The sequence below is a fragment of the Citrus clementina genome, unplaced genomic scaffold (genome assembly GCF_000493195.1).
Source record: "Citrus clementina cultivar Clemenules unplaced genomic scaffold, Citrus_clementina_v1.0 scaffold_2, whole genome shotgun sequence".
In the NCBI taxonomy this organism is placed as follows: domain Eukaryota; kingdom Viridiplantae; phylum Streptophyta; class Magnoliopsida; order Sapindales; family Rutaceae; genus Citrus; species Citrus x clementina.
The window spans coordinates 19166990-19185955 of NW_006262688.1; the positions used below are offsets into that span (position 1 = coordinate 19166990).

Sequence of the window (18966 nt, forward strand, 5' to 3'; positions counted from 1 at the left end):
CTCCTTCACTTTTTCAAAAAACCATGATCAAAATCTTTAAGCCCATACTCCATAATGCACTTATCTATATCGATGATGTGCTCTTATTTTATAAAGACCATGACTCCCATCAAGATCTACTTTCCCACTTTCTCAAGATAGTAAAATCACATGGCATTATGCTTTCTGGCAAGAAGAGCATCCTAGGCCAAGACTCTGTAGAATTCTTGGCATGTTCATTAAAGATGGCCATTACCACCCTGGTCCACACATAGCTCAAGAACACTTGTCCAGGAGGGGTTTACCATGCAAAATACTCATTCTATGGTAAGTGGTATTAGAGCCAATGTTTGCACACACTCAATCCAACTCATGTTAGAACAATAGCCAACCCGCCAAATCTAAGCACATCATAAGAGACCACTATTTGTGTGGAGCCAGTCACATTCAAACTAAGACTCATAGTAAGTCCAACACTACTTCCATCAACGTTTTGGAACCTTGCATTACCACACTTGAAGCCTTAATATCCACTGTATAAGAAAACCTCTAATGTTTAGATGAAAGAGTTGATGGTCTTAAGGGCGAGTATGCTGACTTTACAGTGGCAACCAAGGCTTTATTTAAAAGCAAGCTAACGCCATTCAAGGGGAATTTGTGACATTCTACGAGGAGATGCTCAAACTCTGTAGCTTCGTCCAAGACGAGCTACGAGCGATCTATGCGAAAATGAAGGAAGTCCGCTCAAATTAGGCTTGGCACAATTTTGCACTCACACCTAGCTCGACCTCCACAAGCACGAGTGATGAGTGCTGTATCGATGTGCTAAAAGCCTAATACCTATGATGATACACAAAATGCCACTATCGTAGATAACTTCCTATTCGGGCTAAACTAGTATTTCGATGCCATGGGACTCCAAGATGAGGCACCAAAAGTAGGCAAAGCACATATATACTTCCAAAATACATAGATAGATTTCCAACATGAACTCTGAAAGTATTTTACCCCAAGTAATGCTGAGAAAAAAGTAAGAGTGCCATTGTCAACTCAAGCACATGGCTAGTACTCGCGACTACATCAATGAGTTTACTACACTTATGCTTGAGATTATCAATATGTCGAAGGAGTCCCTCTTTTACTTCTAAGACAGCCTCAAGGATTGAGTTAATATGGAACTTGATATAAACATGACATCCAATCTCTCAATGGTACAATTGTCGTTGAGGAATCGTTAGCCGACTACTCTGCCCAAGTCAAGGATAGAAGATCTAATCGAAGCAAAGATAGGGGAGAAGGTGATAAGGATAAAGGCCACAATTGCAATTATTGATGGCAAAAAAAGCATCTTAGCAGTGAAAGCGGGCAAAGCAACTCAGATAAGAAGAAAAAGCTAACTAACCCTCAAAGCCTATGCTTTATTTACGACGACCTCTATTGAGTACAAAACTCTGAAAAAGAATTCATTCAATGCCCTCACAACACGACCTAAAGGCAACTCTACATCATTAACAAAGGAACCTCAGCCTAATATAGGCTCCTTCCAATGTTGGCGCACTCAAGAGCCATCCTCGAACACCCACACTAGTGAAAAAATGGCTCATGTCTGCAGTGCAACTATTAACGGCCAAGTTGTATATATGCTGTTAGACACCAGAGTAATACAGAACTTCATTTGAAAGATGAGGCCAGGTGTCTAAGCTCAAAGCTACTAGGGAAGGAAGTAAAATAATAGTGGTAAACTCACCCACTAAGCTAATCACAGGTACCGCATAAGGTGTATCACTCAGGATGTGGAGCGAAAAACTTGACTTCTCCATCATGCCCATGCATGACCTTAAAATAGTCCTTGGTAAGGAATTCATCAACCAAGTCCATGCCTTCCTGTTGTTGGCCATGAACTCCTTAAGCATCTTTCACAGGAGTAAGGCATACATGGTCTCCACTGAGCACATGAAGTTTAAAGAAAGGACACTTTCAGCTGTACAATTTAAAAAGGCCTTTAAAAAGGACCCTAGCTCTTAGTTTCTATCCAGGAGCTGAACGAGGGAGAAGATTACAAAAACTCACCAACCTAAGCTCTTCTATAAGTGTAAGTTATCCTCAACGAGTTCAAGGACATGATGCCTCCACAACTTTTGAAGAAACTTCTACCTAAATTAGAGTTAGATCACGAGATTAAGTAGGAGCAAGGCATTAAACCTCTAGCCTTAGCACCATACTATATGGCCCCACTTGAACTTAAAGAGATGTAAATAGCTCAGATTTATTGGACACTGGTTATATTTACCCATTTAAGGCTCTGTTTGGTGCAACGTCCTTTTCTAAAAGAAGAAGAATGGCTCTCTCTGTATGTGCACCAACTCATTCAACAAAACCATTATTAAGAATAAGTATCCAATTCCTTTGGTAGCAGATCTTTTTGATAAACTTTATAAAGGGCAGTACCTCACCAAGCTTGACTTACACTCTAGGTACTACCAGGTTTGTATCACCAAGGGAGTTGAACCAAAGACGACATGCATCATAAGGTATGGATCCTTCGAATTCCTTGTCATATTATTTGGCCTTACTAATGCCCCGGCTATATTCTACATACTTATAAATAAGGTTCTCCAACCATTCTATGACACCATCGTGGTAAATAGCACCACCTTGGAAGAACATGCCCAACATTGGTGACAAGTCCTCCAAGTACTATATGATCTGTTCACTTAGTGAGAAGTGAAATTCCTTGGTCATAAAATCATAGATAGGAAACTAATGAAGAGAACTCCATTGCCTCCCACTAAGGCGCCCAAGATACGATCATTCCCCGAATTGGTGATTTACAACCACCGCTTCATCAAAGGTTGCTTAGCTAAGGCGAACGTGGCATTGGTCCAATATGCTAGCAAGTTTTCAAAGATTTGAGAAAGGCTGCTTCAGTGGAACCTATTCTCTCTTTTTCAAACCATTTTAAGCGTTTCGAGGTTCAAACAGATGCCTTAGATTTCACTATTGGCAGAGTCCTTATACAATAAGCCACCCCAAAACTTTTGAGAGTCCAACGCTAAACGTCATAGAACATTATTATACCATATAAAGGAAGGAGATTATTGTTATCATCCATTACTTATGAGTGTGGTAATAAGACTTGTTTAGCTCGTACTTTATAATCATGATGGACAACGTAGCCACAAGCTACTTTAAAACTCAAAAGTTAAGCCCCAAGCAAGATGGTAGTAAGACTTTTTTGCAAATTTGACTATCAACTTGAGTATAAGTCGGGAAAGCCAACGTCATAGCAAATGTACTAAGCCACAAGGTAGAGTTGGCAACTCTTAATATGAGCCAATTAAAGTCTGACTTTGTCTCATCCATCCAAGAACTTCTCCAACAAGACCCTTGGCCAAAGACTTGCTGGGGAAAGATCTCAAGGGCAAGACAAGGCACTCTTGGCAAGAAGAATGCATCCTCCTCACCAAGAGGAGATCGAATATTTGTGCCTCAGTGGGGAAACTTACAAAAACAAGTCATCAAAGAGTATCATGACTCAAAGTAGGCTGGTCACTCTAGACCTGAGCACACCGTTGCACTGGTTGAAGCCTCGTACTTTTGGCCACACATGCGAGACAAAATCGAGGCATATGTGCAGACTAATCTTGTATGCGAATAAGAAAAGGTAGATCACCAACTTTCAATAAGATTTTTGGAGCCCCTGCTACTTGCATCAAGGCCGCAGGAAAGTGTACCCTTGGACTTCATTACAGCCTTGCCCAAGTTCGATTAGTGAGAAAGCTTCATAGTGGCTGTCGATCACTGCAATGAGTTCACGACCTTCATCAAGCATATCATGAAGCTATAGAGAGTTCTAAAAATAGAGTAAGTGACCAAGACCCTCGATTCACTAGACGCTTATAGATGGAGCACTTTAAGTTTCTAGGAACCGACCTCAAGTCCCCAATAAGCTTCCATCCATAAACTAATGGGCAGATCAAGTGTATAAATGGCCTTCTTGAGATGTATCTAAGGTACTACGTGAGCGATCTTCAATGAAGCAAGGCTACTAGAAAGAGCCCATTCAAGATCATTATAGTATTTCAACCCATGATCTCCAATGTCATAGCCTCAATATATGGAGAAACAAACCATGCTGCTCATAAGCTCGCCTACGAGTGGCATGAAGAAGTGGATATTATGCAAACATATCTTGATAAAGTCGAAAAGAAGATGAAAAAGTGCATGGACATAAGTAGACGCCACATCGAGTACAAGAAAGGCGACCAAGTGATGATCAAGGTCCTACCCTAACAATTCCAGACTTTACGAAAAGTTCGGAAAGGGTTAGTGAGGAGATATGAAGGACCTTTCCCAATTGTCCAACGTGTGGGCAACGTCTCATAGCAACTCTAACTTTCACCAAGACTCAAGATTCATCTAGTCTTCTACGTAAGTCTAATCAAACCATACCACAGACATATGAGAGACCCAAGTCATAACAGTCGTCATTACCACCTTCGACAAAGATGTAGAGTGCATTCTTGCCGATTGCGTAATTCGAAGAAAAGGTGTACAAGCTTACAAGTACTTAGTGAAGTGGAAAGACCTCCCCAACAATGAAGCTAGTTGGGAGTGCGAAGATAATCTATGGCAATTCGCAGGGTCCATACAGACATTCAAGTACGAGAATATGATGAAGATACCCTGAGTATAGGTGGGGAAAGATGTAATGGGTCGCTAAATCTAAGCCAAGTGTGCTTGTTTAGCCCGATTCTAAAATCTTCCAACATACTCTAGCACACTTGGATCACTTGTACATATCTAGCACCTTCTACACTTGTGTATACTTAGAATTCTCTAGAACTTGGCATAATATTGTAGTAAGTGGCATGTACATAAAAACATTCTAGATTGGGCAAGACTCCCCTATAAATAGGGCATGACACTTGTCATTTGAGCACATAGCAAGTAAAAGCAACTCAGGCATACTCCTTAGCTTTCTGCAAGCAACTTTGCTTAACTAGTTTCAGAAGTTCATCGCTTACTTAGTGACTTTTAGGCAAACATTGTCTAAGTGGCACACGAGTTTGTTATACTAAATACTCATCCAATGACATTAAGCTAAACTAGGGCCGGGGTTGTTTGACTGTGTTTGATAGCTTAGGAAGAATTAGGGTCGAGTATGTCTAAATATGTGTGAGTATGTCATTGTCATAAAGAAGAAGATTGCATTGTTGATGTGAAGAAGAGGAGAAGGGCATTAGATTTAGTGATTGAGAATTGCGATTGCTTCCCCTTTTTTTCATTTATATTATTTTTGACTTGGCAAACTGTTTGTTTGGGTTCATTTTGTTGGGTTCTTTTTGGTATCTTAACACCAAATTGTATTTTTATATTAATTTAAGTAAATTGTATCGATAATTTGTAAGTATATAACATCATATAACAAGTTATATTTTATAGGAATCTTAGGTGAAATTATATTTTTATTTCAAGTTTAAATCATAATTTGCTTTAAAAACAAAGTTAACTACATTGTACTAGCTCATAAATTTAATTGTATACTATGGACCAAACGAGTTAATTTTATTTCTATATATGAAATTGGATTTAACAGATATAATTTGGTACGTGTGCTAATTCTCTTTAATGGTGTATGGATTAAAAAAAAAAGATGAATAGAGGTTCAAAGGCTCTGAAGCTAAAGGAATAAATAGTACCATGATTGACAACATATGCAGAATTGATATGGACTTTTCAGGATTTGAAATTACATTGAAGTTCGAGCTTATGACATTTGATCCTATGCCACTAGTCGCAATTAAAACCAGTAATGATTTTGAGTTTTTTTTTAGGAAATAACCAATGGAATGCAAATTAGAAACCTTCTTTGTGTCACTTTTCAACCCAAAGCGAGTTCAGCAGTTCTCATGGGTAGACGACGTTCACTTCATCCTACGTGGGAAAGGAATCATGATTATTCAAGGTACGTATCTCCATCATTTATGAATCTTAATAGTCTCAATTCGAACAATTTCACTATTGGAGATGAATCACCACTTCAATTTTTGTGCCAGAGTGCAACCTAATGATGAACACAAAACTAATTAATGGATTTATGACTATTGTTGATTGTTTGGATGGGCCACCATTAGTTAGTAATCCAGGATTAGGGAATAACGGGTAATGTAAGTTAAAAAAACCTCAAACAATACATACATACCTAGAATGAATTTACTTGCTAGTAATAGTAGTTTATTGTCAATGGAAGTTACTGGTATTAGTGATGCGTCAATGATTCAAAGGAGGTTTTGCAAGAAAAGCTTAAAGTATTAGCTATGAGAAAAAAGCTCTAGATTAAAACCTTAAAATCATACAAAGATTTACCTTTTGTTGTTTGTGTGGACCACAATTGTAAGTGGCGTCTTCGTGCAACCAGGCTTATAGGTTGCAATATGTTTGAAATTAGAAAGTATTGCAATCCTCATAATCACTCCCTTGATTTGCAGCAAAGAGATCATCGCTAAGCTTCATCCAAGATATCTAGGTAAAACTTTCGGTACAAGTATAAGCCTGCTAATATCAGGAAATATCAATGAGTCAAGGGCATCAGAGCTAATATGCCTGGTGACTATCTAATTTAAAATCCTTGGATATTGGACATGCTTACTTCTCACATCAAAGTTATTATAGACTTTATGAAATAATCTCAAATGCCTATACCTGTGCAAGTAAAAATAATAATTGATATTCCTATTTATAACAACGCTACAGTATTGACAATTTTTTACCAAAACTACAAATTAATGGACAACCATGAAGGTTGTATGCCTCTTTTTCAAGGACATAATCTAGACTTAGCCTTTCTTTATTCTCCCTAATTCCATTCATATTCTTCACAACTTTTAGTGTGGCTTTAAAGCAGAATGACCACAAGGATGTTTATGAAATCTTCAAAGTTCTCAATATGAATAATTTTATCCACGTTGGCATATGATCCCCACTCTTTTCAAAGTAATAAAACCTCTAAAAAGCATAACATGGAAAAATTAACAATTTCCATATCATCTTCTACCTTAGTTGATTAGAAAGTCTGACCTAGAAATGTATTTGTGAACTCTGTACAACCATCCAACAAAACGTCGCATACTTGTCTACCGTCACTAACAATGTCCAAGTTAGGTTTATAAATTTCTCTATAATTCAAGTTAGTCACTAATGAGAATATAAACATTGAAAATCAGCACGCTTTCTTCCTTATATTAAAATACATTGCTTCATCAGATGAATGCACATGCCTCAATACCAACATATGCAATAACTGAGTACAAAATTGAAACTCATTTAAATTTAAAAAGTGCTCAAAACATGATTTGTGAAAAATCTCAACTTGTTCATCACTAAGTTGATTTTTTATTATTTCTATTGGGTCTAACAATAACAAATTAGTAATTTTCACATTAACCCTGGATCCCTCTAGAGACATTTCAGAAGACGAATTATGGTACGTCTGGTGCCTAACTGTCCTCTATGCCACCAAACTGATTGTTCTAGTAACAGCCACCTTACATTTTTTGCCTAGCAATAAATATAAGTTCTTAGCACAAATTAAGTCTTCAAGGAAATAAATTATTTTTATGAATTAAGAATTATGAAAAAAGTTGTGTAATTGTGAGGTCGTGTATCACATGCAATCGTATGTTACAAGAAGTCATATATTACACAACTAAGGGTCGTGTGGTACATGAAGTCATGTGTAACATGACCTTAAGTCATGTATTACCCGACCAATTGATAATTTACACAACCTATCAAATTTTCATTGTTTCCACGAAAAAAAAATCATAAATTTATTTTTGATTATGTTATGAGAGATCGACAACCAATTTCATCTATTTTTTTCAACATAAAACCCTATATTTTTGCTTTTTTCCTAAATATCAAAATCCTATCAATTGATTGCAAGAAGGAAAATTAAATACTTATCCTAAGAAGTTGTCAACTGCAATAGTAATGAACTTTTTTTATGATAAAAAATAGTCAAGTATTTTGATGATCAGCACTTTAAATTTCGGCGTTTGAATATTAGATTTGATCTCTTCTCCAAACTTCAAAGTCAAATTAGTCATGTACAAAAGTCGTGCTATATCCATTTTGAATTGGGCCACAACTACAATACATGCATGTATGTGATACATGCAAGCAATTAAAAAAAAAACAGAGGAATTGTTTGGCTACCACAAACACTAAAAAAAATAAAAAAACTAGGAGCAACTAATTTTTGCAACCGGTTGCCTTTTTAATGAATTAAATAATAATAAATATAATAATATTCAAATATAATAAATAAATGATAATAAAATCATCATTATTTTAATATTAAAGGACACATAACAATAAAATAATCATTTTTATAATAATAAAAAATGAGTTTCAAGTTTAATGGTACAAGGATCAAGTTAATGGTCGTGGTGTCATGTTTATTGGTCCATTATTTTCATGGTTGTAAGTTAATGATCTCATGTGTTTATGTTTATTGCTCTAAGTTTCAAGTTTAATGGTTCAAGTATCAAGTGAATATTCATGGTTTCATGTTTATTGGGTCATTAATTTCATAATTTTCATGGTTGCAAGTTAATGATCTCAAATTTCATGTCAATTGCTCTAAGTTTCAAGTTTAATGGTCTCAGTATCAAGTTAATGGCGGGTGTTTCATGTTTATTAGTCTATTAATGGCATGATTTTCATGGTTACAAGTTAATGATCTTAAATGTCATATTTATTGCCCTATGTTTCAAGTTTCTTTGGTTTCAAATTTAATGGTCAAGTATCAAGTTAATGGCCACAGATTCATGTATATTGGTCCATTAATTGTATGATTTTCATGGTTGTAAGTTAATGATCTCAGGCTTCATGTCAATTGCTCTAAGTTTCAAGTTCCTTTAGTTTCAAGTTTAATGGTTTCAGTATCAAGTTAATGGTTGGTGTTTCATGTTTATTGGTCCATTAATTGTATTATTTTCATGGTTGCAAGTTAATGATCTCATGTTTCATGTTTATTGCCCTTAGTTTCAAGTTCGTTTGGTTTAAAGTTTAATGGTCCAGGTATTAAGTTAATAGTCATGGTTTCATTAATTCCATGATTTTCATGGTTGCAAGTTAATGATCTTAGGTTTTATATCAATTGCTCTAAGTTTCAAGTTCCTTTAGTTTCAAATTTAATGGTCTCAGTATCAAGTTAATGATGGGTGTTTCATGTTTATTGGTCAATTAATTGGATGATTTTTGGGATTGCAAGTTAATGATCTCAAGTTTCATATTCATTGCCTTCAATTTTAAGTTCATTTAGTTTCAATTTTAATGGTCACAATATTAAGTTAATGGTAGGTGTTTCATATTTATGGTCTCATATTTCATATATACCGATTTTTCAAGTTTCCATTTCTTTCAAATTTAATAATAATAATAAATCTCAGCCATTCGATCTACTTCATTTAATCCAATGGCTATTTTTTATGCATGCATGAGATTCATGCATGTACTCTAGTTGCGCCCTTTGAATTGAGGATATTTTTAGTAACTTGATGTGACTACTTAAAATGGAAAAATATACTCTCCTGATCATGATTTCTTCTAAGCTTTTTAAGATATTCTATCACGTGTCTTTTAATAATAGTATATGGATAAAATTTAACTTCTTTATTTTTTTATTTATTAACTACCAATCGTCAATTGAGTTATTTGCTCAAAACATGATCAAATTAAGAAAGAATCCTGATCCACTTAAAATATATTTATGAAATTTATTTTTAAAAATTCTTTTTTCAGGATATTAAAATTAGCACTTAAAATATATTTATGAAATTTATTTTAAAAAATTCTTTTTTCAGGATATTAAAATTAGAGGGTTTCTGCCCCAATTACCTCAGCATAAACGGCAAGCGAAAAAGAAAAAGCCCACAAAAAATGCCATGGTTGCAACAACCAGCACAATCAGTAGGGCTTTCAGTTTCACTTGCATGTTCAAGTTGTGTCGTCCACTTTTCGCACTCTCAACCAGAACCCACATGGAATCTCCACGCGTGAACTCTGCTCTTCGTTCTCCTGCAAGAGAAACTCATATCGGAGACACTGACGATGGGTTCATTACACTGCAGGAGTGGCAGGGCTGGGGCGCTGTGTCTCCATTGCCAGCTTTGGTTCAGCAAATTGTTGAGGACTTGAAAGCTTTGGAGAAAAATTTTGATGCCCCCATGAGTTTTGGTGGTAATGGTGGCAGACTTCAGGTACTATATTCAATCTAAAAATTCCCCTTTTCTTTTCCTGTTAATATTAGTCTCTGATTAGTTTGGTTGCTGGAATGGTCCAAATGTAAAATTTTAATCTTGAGAAGCTGGTAATTTTTTAAGTGTTAATTCTGAAAATTGATAATGGTTTCGTTTCTATGTGGTATAAAGGTGCTCAGTAGGCATTGGTGTAACATGAACTGTTCTTTATTAATTGTGTTTGTGAAAGAAATGAACTATTAGATGCTTGATACTGATTTGGTTTTATAATGGCTATTGACTGTTTAATATGCAAATTAGTTGAATTTATAAAATATGTTAAGGTAATTTTAATTAGGATAATTCTACTGAGGAATTTTTTTCAGATATGTGGGTGTTGGTCTTACCAGTTATTCAGTAATCATTTCATCATTTTCTTGAGTTTATATGTACAGAAGTATGTGTCATCAAATGTGGGCAGCAGCTAGTTTAGTTACTAAAATCTCAAGTTAAAATAAGAGGTCTAAGGTTTGATCCCCTCTCACATGTGTTGCAAAGGGATTAGGCTGTCATCCGGCTAAAAAAGGAAATAGGTATGTGTCATCAAATGCAGTTGTGGTAACTTTCCGCTGTTTTGTAAACAAGACTATTTTAAACCTTAGGTGCAGATGCAACTTCTTGCTCATACAGGAACTGTATATTTTGCTTTCTATTTATGGTTTTGTGTGACTGACTAGTTTTTATTTCAACTGCTTGTGGTTCATGTGGTGGGAAAATGTTTTTTTTTTCACCCATCAGTGCTTGCTCATAATACGTATTTATTTATCCTCTACTGCATATTTCAGGGGGATTTCAAGATTCTAGAGGATAAGAAACATAGAGCAACATACCAGACTTTGGGCGAGTCTGAAAAGAAGCTTCAATTCTTTACAGCTCGACAGATAGCCTGCCGTTTGCTCGGAAGTCAGGGTTACCTTTGCCAGAAGGTATGTGGCTGTCTTTTGGAGCATTAACTACATTTTTCATGGGCTATATGTACTTTTTGGTTTAATTATTTAGAAGGTACTTTTTATAAAACAAAGTTCATGGTTAGATTAGAATGGGTATTGTGCCTTCTAGTTGCTTCAGTTTCTTCATTATCCTTTTCTCTTATTTTTAATGTCCTTTACTAAATCGGCAGTGCTGGATTGCCATGGAAGACTGCATGTGTTCAAAAGTCAAGCACTGCTCTCTATGGTATGGTGTACGGTTTTGGCTGTACATGCATCCAAAGGTTAGGATATTATTGTCACTTTGCTGCATGTTATCTGGAGGCATAAGGTACTTTTTAAAGAAAACCCCATGTGATCATCCTCTTTCAGGACTTTCTACGACAGAACAACACTGGAAAGTTGCTGTGGCAAGTACTTGGAGTTCAAGCTGCAACTTTGTGCCTCTATGGCGTTGCAGAAGATGAAGAAATTATGTGGAGTGCATTTAAGCGTGCAGGTTTCCTTCTTCTCTTCTCTTTTAGCTGTTTTAGTTTTCAAAGATTTTGGGTGCCAGTAATTTGTAGTTGGCAATTAGTTATAGAGTTCAAATTTCATTTAAAAGCAAGTGGAGTTATTTTACTCCCAACATCAGTGTCATAGAATTCAAAGTTATTCAATGTTTTGTTACATATTCAATTTTTAAAGGAAAATACTTTATGTTTTTATTCTCTGTTAATGGATTAAGTGATATATGGAGTATACATTGAGCCAAAGTAACAAAGTGTAGCTTTTTTATTTTGATATAATTCATTTGGTGTTTGGAATCAATAAACGAACTTTTTGTTAAAACTTAACTTTTGCCAGTGATCTCTGTAATAAGCTAATATACCTCATAGCTATATTTCTGTGACTGTGATCGTCCATGTTTAAATAAATGCATATGAGAAACCTTTGCCCTATGACTCTTATTTTCATCATTTTCAGGGAAAAGCAAGGTTTGGTGCCTATATCCCAATAAGAATGCAATTAAAATGTCAGTCCAGGATACCCTTGGTTATGGATCTTCAGAGGATCTAGAATACACACCAATGATGGTATTATCTCTCATTATTACTTTGTAATGTTATATAGAGTTGTGCACTCATATCAGCATAAGCAAATTTATTTCTTGTTTTGCGTAGCATGCTCATAATAGATTGGAACTTAGTGTTAATGTTTCATATGCATATCCCATCAAATAGATACTTAATATGAGAATCAAGATTATCCGTTTATAGCTAACTGTCTTTTTCTTTTTTTTTTCTTTTAATGTTAAATTGTTGTAGAACTATATGAACGACTTAGAATAGTAATAAGATAAAGATTTATTAGTATTGGTCCAATAAACCTGGATCTTCCTTTAATAAGAAAACCAATTCAAACAGGTAAAAATTGAATAATGGTAGTAAAAATTGAATAACACCATTAATATAACTGAATAACATATTTTCTAGTTATCTAATAAATCTTAATTTCAATTCCGCATCACTAATAGTAAAAAATTCAAAAAAAGAAAGCAGACGTGTGAGGGAGCTCATATGCATTTAGATGATGAAATAATTTAGGATCATCCTGGGGCATGGCTTGAACAATGCAAGAACCAATTTGTTGATGTTCGATGATGTCTAGGGCTGGCTTGGATGTGACGTAGATTCATTTGGCACAGTAATTGTTCATGTGTGGGCATAGGAAGTGCATGAAAGTGGTTTGCTTAGTAATTTCTAACAGACATTAGGGTCAGAAGTTGTAACTGCAAATGAATTTGCATGCTGAAAGCATATTAGTACAATGTAGTTTGGAAATTTTGACTTTTCTCTGACAAAATTTCATTGATCATGCAAAGTTTGGAGTCTCTTATGTCTTCTTTCATTTAACTAGGCGGTAACACAGATGTTGGTTCTACTGCACAGACTGATGGAGATAACACTCTAAATTTTGTTTTGATTGATGGCACATGGAGCAACTCTGCTGCAATGTTCAACCGTTTAAAGGTTATTTATTTCTTTCATATTTGCAGACTAATTTTGTATAGATATTTGGTTTCTCTGCATATTCATCTCTGTCTCTCTCTTTCTCTCTCGAGGCGAATGACTGTTGTGTATGAAGAGATGCATCTATTGGAATTCCTGCAGTCTTCTAAAAACTTTGAAATCTGGTCAAACGCAGTGGCTTTCATCTATGAACTTGGAATTTGGTGATTTTTAGATTACCTGTGCTTAGTAATCTCACAATATTTGGCAAATATATGATGGATTATGAGTTTAAAATGTTAATTCCTGGCTGGAGTTTTGGATACAAGTTTAAATATTTTTGGGATACCACTGAAAAATTTACTGACAAAACCATTTTTTTAACAAAATTGACTTTAAGCCACTTTCTTCATATTCTTTCCTATTCATTATACTGACCAGGTGTCTGCAGCTCTTGGGGCTTGACTAATCCTCAAGCTCAACTGCAGTCATCGATCGGACCATCTCCTACGTACTACAACAGTGGCATATCCTAAAGTTGGATCTAAAGCTGGATCCCTGGGATTTGTGGTGCTTGTATGATTTTCAATTGTTGATTTATAAAGTGAATGATGTAGGTATTTTCTATGTTCAGGAGAAAGCTAAGACAGTTTGGGACGAGGAGGACATTCCTTGCATATCTCTAACCATGGGTGCATCGGCAATGCATAAACTTAGGTAATTAGTGTATATTTGTCAAATCTCTTCTTAGATGATCTCATGTACAGCTTTTTATGCAGCCCTCTCATCCAATTAAACCTCTTGGGAGTGACCATGTTTTGTAATTTTAGTGCAGGCCCCAACCGTCCTGGGACCGCACCTGCACAGCAGCTGCAGCCATTGGCCTCCTTTCTGAGCTGCAACTCCTTCCAAAATTTAGTTCATGTGGATTGGATGAAGCGGTTGAAGCAATAGAGGATGCCTTGGCTGTTTTGTTAGAAGCACTAACGACCAGACGGCTTCGAATGGGCAGGTCCGTCACTCGTAAAGCAAGACATAACCTCAACCTCTGGTAGCTAACCGATAACGCATTCTGCTCTGTATGGGTATTACATACTGTTAGTCGGATAAAAAATAGGAGAACCTTGCCTCATCAAAATATAGGAGAATCTTGCCTCATCATTTCCAGCCAGTCCCACTGATCTCTCTTCTTTTAGCACAAGTTAGCAGCAATAGCACAGATTTATACTCACCAGTTGACACATGGATAGTTTTCATGCTCTTTCCTTTCAGTTGTGGGTGTTACGGAGTTTAGCCTCGCTTTTTGAGCATAAAAAACATCGTTGTAATAAGCTTAAATTGATTTATTATTGTACAACATTAAAACCCGCATTGGCTTCCTATCATTTTAGCCCATTTTGACTTTTTTACCCCTATATTCTCTCAATTCATAAACATTTTGATTAAGATCAATTGATATCATTGGTTCAGCACCATCTATATTCTCATAATGATAGATTTTAGTAAAATATTAATCCTTTTTTGTGGATAAGAGTAAAAATATTAATTTAAAATTAAATATAGCCCCACTTTTTCACCAGTAAGTAACCGAACCAATGCCTAAATGGCAAAAACATGGAGCAATACTAAATGAACAAAATTGTAACAAAAAGATTTTTCTTTTAATTAATTTTGAGGATTTTAGCGAAAAAAATCATTAAAGGAAATTTCAAAAATTCACAAAAAAAAAATATTTTGTTGGCAGTTAGGTAATTTTATACACAGCTACTTTCATACCGACCACAGGACATGACCTGAGTCAGCTGACTGGGTGTCTTGTTGCCACCATTCTTGCAACATTTTCCTCTCCTCCGTTTCTCCCGCTCTGCTAATAAAAGTAAAATAGAAATGAACATAAAAGGAATGGCGATAACAACCTGGGAAATTTTCTGTAAAAGGGTGAACCCATTACAGGAGTCGGAGATCGTCTCATTGATCTCTGAAAAAAGAGAGACAATGAGCTTCGACCACTGCGTTCAATTTATTCTCTTCTCTCTTCTCATTCAATGGGCTGCTTCCTCTTCTGTAGTATCCGGTAACTCGCTGTTCGTCCTTATCTTTGCAATTTGGTTTTTTTCCCTTTTTTTTTATTTGGATGTTTGCATGCAGATGATATCTTTGAATCTTATAAAGCTACCAGCCGTAACCTTCTTCAAGTCAAAGAAAGTATGTTCTTTGTAAATAAATTAATTCTTAATTGCTCTTTTTCTTTTCTTTTGGCAGAATGTAGAATTCGCAGATATTGATATTTCAACGTTGAAAAGCAGGCATCTATTAATTAGCTTCCAAAATAATGTATATGCGCCATTTGTTTCTACTTTTTTCAAATAAGAATTTTGCTTAGAAATTTATAAAATAGCTAATTGGCTGTTGTATCTGTCACAGAAATGAATTATTACTCTGATAAAGTAAATAAATTTACCTTCATTATATATTATATATAACACCATTTGCAGTACACTTATAGTTAATTACATTAGGGTATATCGCATTAAGATATTTGGTATACTTTAGACTGTATTATATATAATATTATTTTATATTAATATTAATATTGAAATAGTATTATTTAAATTTATTAAAAATTAATTTTTTAAATTAATTATTTATATGTTATTTTTATAACATAAAAATAATTTAATAAATACTATTATCAAATAATATAATATTATAATATTATAAATATAAATATAATATAATATAACACAATATACTATTAAATTTTCAATTTAGTCATAAATCAAATTTCATTTATTAATGTCAACAATAATTACTTAATTAATTTTTAAATTTAGTGTTATTAAATAATAAATTATTGAATAATTAAAAGATTTATTATATATTTAAACTAAAATAATTAAAATGATTTTATGTAATAAAAGTAAATAATGCATTATTATTTACTTATTAAGTATTTAGATTTATTAATATTTTATATTATTATTTAAATTGAACTGCATTGAATAAAAATAAAAATTAATATTTAACAAATTTAAATTGATTTTCAATAATAAAAATGAAAATATGAATAGTATTTTAATAAAATACAGCCTATGCCCTACTTTTTCATGGTTTTATTTTATACTCCTTTCATTGTATTAGTCACTTTTTTAATATAATATAATGCAATTAAAAATTACAACTAAATACAAGTTTATATAAGAATAATATTTTAATACAATACCATATAGTGTAATACGATCAGCCAAAAGCATCCTTGCAATCCCAAATTGGTAGTGATAGGATATGAACACGTTCCAAGATCATGGATATTGTCATGGTTGAAGATTTGTTTTCTCGGCTAATTATGCATTGATGTTGCTCGATAACTTTTAACGGGCATGAAAAAATTCTGTGCGGATATGCCTTGTAGATCCTTCTAAAACATCTAGTGACATTAGTTGTAAAAGTATGCTATGATGATATGTTTCGCTTATTACAATCTGCAGAATGTCCTGAAAATTTCGAGGACAAGAACTACACAATCATCACAAGCAGGTGTAAAGGACCCGAATACCCAGCTGATCAATGCTGTCCGGCATTTAAGGAGTTTGCTTGTCCCATTCGCGATAAGATTAATGACCCGAAAACTGATTGTGCTCAGACAATGTTCAGTTACATAAATCTCTATGGGAGATTCCCACCTGGCCTATTTGCCCATAAGTGTCGTGAAGGGAAAGAAGGTCTCAAGTGCGACGAACCTACTCTCCCACCATCGGGTAGTGCAGCAGCTGTTCATTCCACCCCATTGCTTCTCACAGCTGGCTTCCTGGTGTTACTGCCCTTGATGCTGTAGAGGCTTAAATGTGAAAAACCAATAATACGTTTTCTCCATTTTATATGTTTTTTCTTTTCTTTTTTCTGAATCCAATATGGCTTCTTCATGAATTCATTTTCAGATGATTTCTTTGCATAACTGCATAATAGAGTTGGTACTGCCTTGAGAATATAATCTCATAATCAAACTTTTTTGACTAGTCAAATCCAAGCGTGTAGCTGTAATTAAACAATTATTCATCTTTTCTTACACAATTTAGTCTGCTTCAACAAGCCTTTTGGTTCCCATAACAGAGCATATGTGAGTGTGTGAGACCATACTGGCACATCCTTGAATAATTCTTGGTATATTTGGTTGAAAGGGGTCGCGGAACAAATACACAAATCGAATTCAAATTGAATCTTAAACGAATAAACAAATCAAATTTGTTTATTAAACCAACTGAAATTTAAGGATTCAGATTCGATTTGTTTATTAAACAAATTTTGTATTCAATTTATTTAATTCATTTTGTAAAATTAATAAACGATTCGAATCGAATCGAATCTGATTTCATTTATTATTCATTCATCCGATAACAAACGCATAACAAATCGAAATGAATGCAAATTCGTTTACAAAAATATAATAAAATGAAGCAAAATAAAATATAAAAACCACAAATTTAATATCTTACAAAATAAAACTCATTATCATTTATAACTACTATATTAGCCTTCAAATTTTAAATTTTTTCATACATTTTAAGGATAAATAAGTAATTCAATTAAACGAATTTTAAATAAATAGATCGTATTCGATTCATTTATAACATATTTATCAAAAGAATCCTCAACGAATAAACGAAACAATGCTCCAAACCCAAATTCAATTCATTTAATTTGCAAATCAAATCGAATTCACTTATTTAGTAAATGAATCAATTTTTTAAACGCAAAACTCATTTAATTTGCATCAAATCGGCTAAACCAATCTTGACCCAAATTGTCACTATTAAATTCTTGTTCACTTCAAAAGCTATTGATATTTTATTTACAGGGTGGCATAGTGCAATGGTTTCACTATCTTGCAATAAAGGTATGCCATACCAAAAGTGATGAAGAAATGTCATCAAGTGATGGAGTGGACAGTTACTTCTCAGTTCCCACACTTTGGAAAGACGCTACAATGATAAAACCAACATCTCGATCACCAGAAATATTCAAGGACACCGTTGGCCAAAGTCAAGTTAATTAATTTTAATTCCGCAATTAATCCTGAATTTCTACAAAATCTGCCTAATTTAGGTGTCATGACATGTTAGGACAGTGATCATAATCTTTCACTGGAAACGGATGATGCGTTCATTGAAACTCTATCATTCAGCGGTGAGTAGAATGATTCTGCAAAATGGATTAGTAACAAACAACTCGAGTTAATGAATGATTCTGCAAAATGGATTAGTAACAAACAACTCGAGTTAACCTTTATTAACACTTGTATACTAATTCCAGCTTGACGGAACATTAAAGCAAAATGAGCTTTTACTCAACCAACCATGCAACTTTGAACATTTAATTTGATTGGCTTACATGGTTAAAAAGCAGTCAAATTCCACAAGTCAACTGAAACAAGTAGGTCTTTCAATAAAGGGTAAATATGAAAGGCAGCTTTATATTAAGGATTCCTATGAGACACGCACTTTACATCTTTGATCCAAAATGTACCAAAGCATATCAAAATGTCATCAAAGCATAAAAGAAACTTCTCAAATGGTCAATTTACTCAGTGAAACTACTATTACAGAGCGTGAAAAATTACAATTTTTTTCTCACCTCTTTAAAAATCCAGCAGAAAAATTAAAAATTAAAAAAAAAAACTCTTGTTTCTCATCTGTGAGCAGTGACCAGAGTCTCAATAAACCTCAACCCATCAAATCTTGGAGCAAATTTTTCTGTTGATGA

The 18966-nt window shown here is 34.2% G+C and overlaps 2 protein-coding genes across 3 annotated transcripts; both read left to right on the forward strand.

Moving 5' to 3' along the window:
* The first annotated feature begins 9890 nt into the window (after positions 1–9890).
* Positions 9891–14613, forward strand: LOC18052777. 2 transcript variants are annotated; one of them, XM_006447296.2, is made up of 8 exons: positions 9891–10247; positions 11072–11212; positions 11407–11499; positions 11588–11714; positions 12182–12291; positions 13147–13227; positions 13841–13923; positions 14042–14613. In XM_006447296.2, exons 1-8 carry the CDS (start codon positions 9933–9935, stop codon positions 14259–14261), a joined length of 1170 nt encoding a protein of 389 aa, XP_006447359.1. In that variant the 5' UTR covers positions 9891–9932; the 3' UTR covers positions 14262–14613. The 2 variants fall into 2 exon arrangements, 1 of the variants encoding a protein (XP_006447359.1); XR_002907025.1 differs by having other exon boundaries at positions 11407–11714; positions 13115–13227; positions 14042–14179.
* Positions 14614–15038: 425 nt separating this feature from the next.
* LOC18052778 (GPI-anchored protein LLG2) lies at positions 15039–17053 on the forward strand. Its single transcript, XM_006447297.2, has 3 exons — positions 15039–15280; positions 15355–15411; positions 16695–17053. The coding sequence occupies exons 1-3, from the start codon at positions 15094–15096 to the stop codon at positions 17039–17041; spliced, it is 591 nt and encodes a 196-aa protein (XP_006447360.2). The 5' UTR covers positions 15039–15093; the 3' UTR covers positions 17042–17053.
* Positions 17054–18966: the final 1913 nt, after the last annotated feature.

Coding starts and splice junctions, on each gene's coding strand:
- LOC18052778 (XM_006447297.2), top strand. CDS start 15,094: ATGAACATAAAAGGAATGGCGATAACAACCTGGGAAATTTTCTGTAAA. Junction 15,281..15,354: donor TTCCTCTTCTGTAGTATCCG/GTAACTCGCTGT, acceptor GTTTGCATGCAG/ATGATATCTTTGAATCTTAT. Junction 15,412..16,694: donor CCTTCTTCAAGTCAAAGAAA/GTATGTTCTTTG, acceptor TACAATCTGCAG/AATGTCCTGAAAATTTCGAG.
- LOC18052777 (XM_006447296.2), top strand. CDS start 9,933: ATGGTTGCAACAACCAGCACAATCAGTAGGGCTTTCAGTTTCACTTGC. Junction 10,248..11,071: donor GTAATGGTGGCAGACTTCAG/GTACTATATTCA, acceptor TGCATATTTCAG/GGGGATTTCAAGATTCTAGA. Junction 11,715..12,181: donor GAGTGCATTTAAGCGTGCAG/GTTTCCTTCTTC, acceptor CATCATTTTCAG/GGAAAAGCAAGGTTTGGTGC.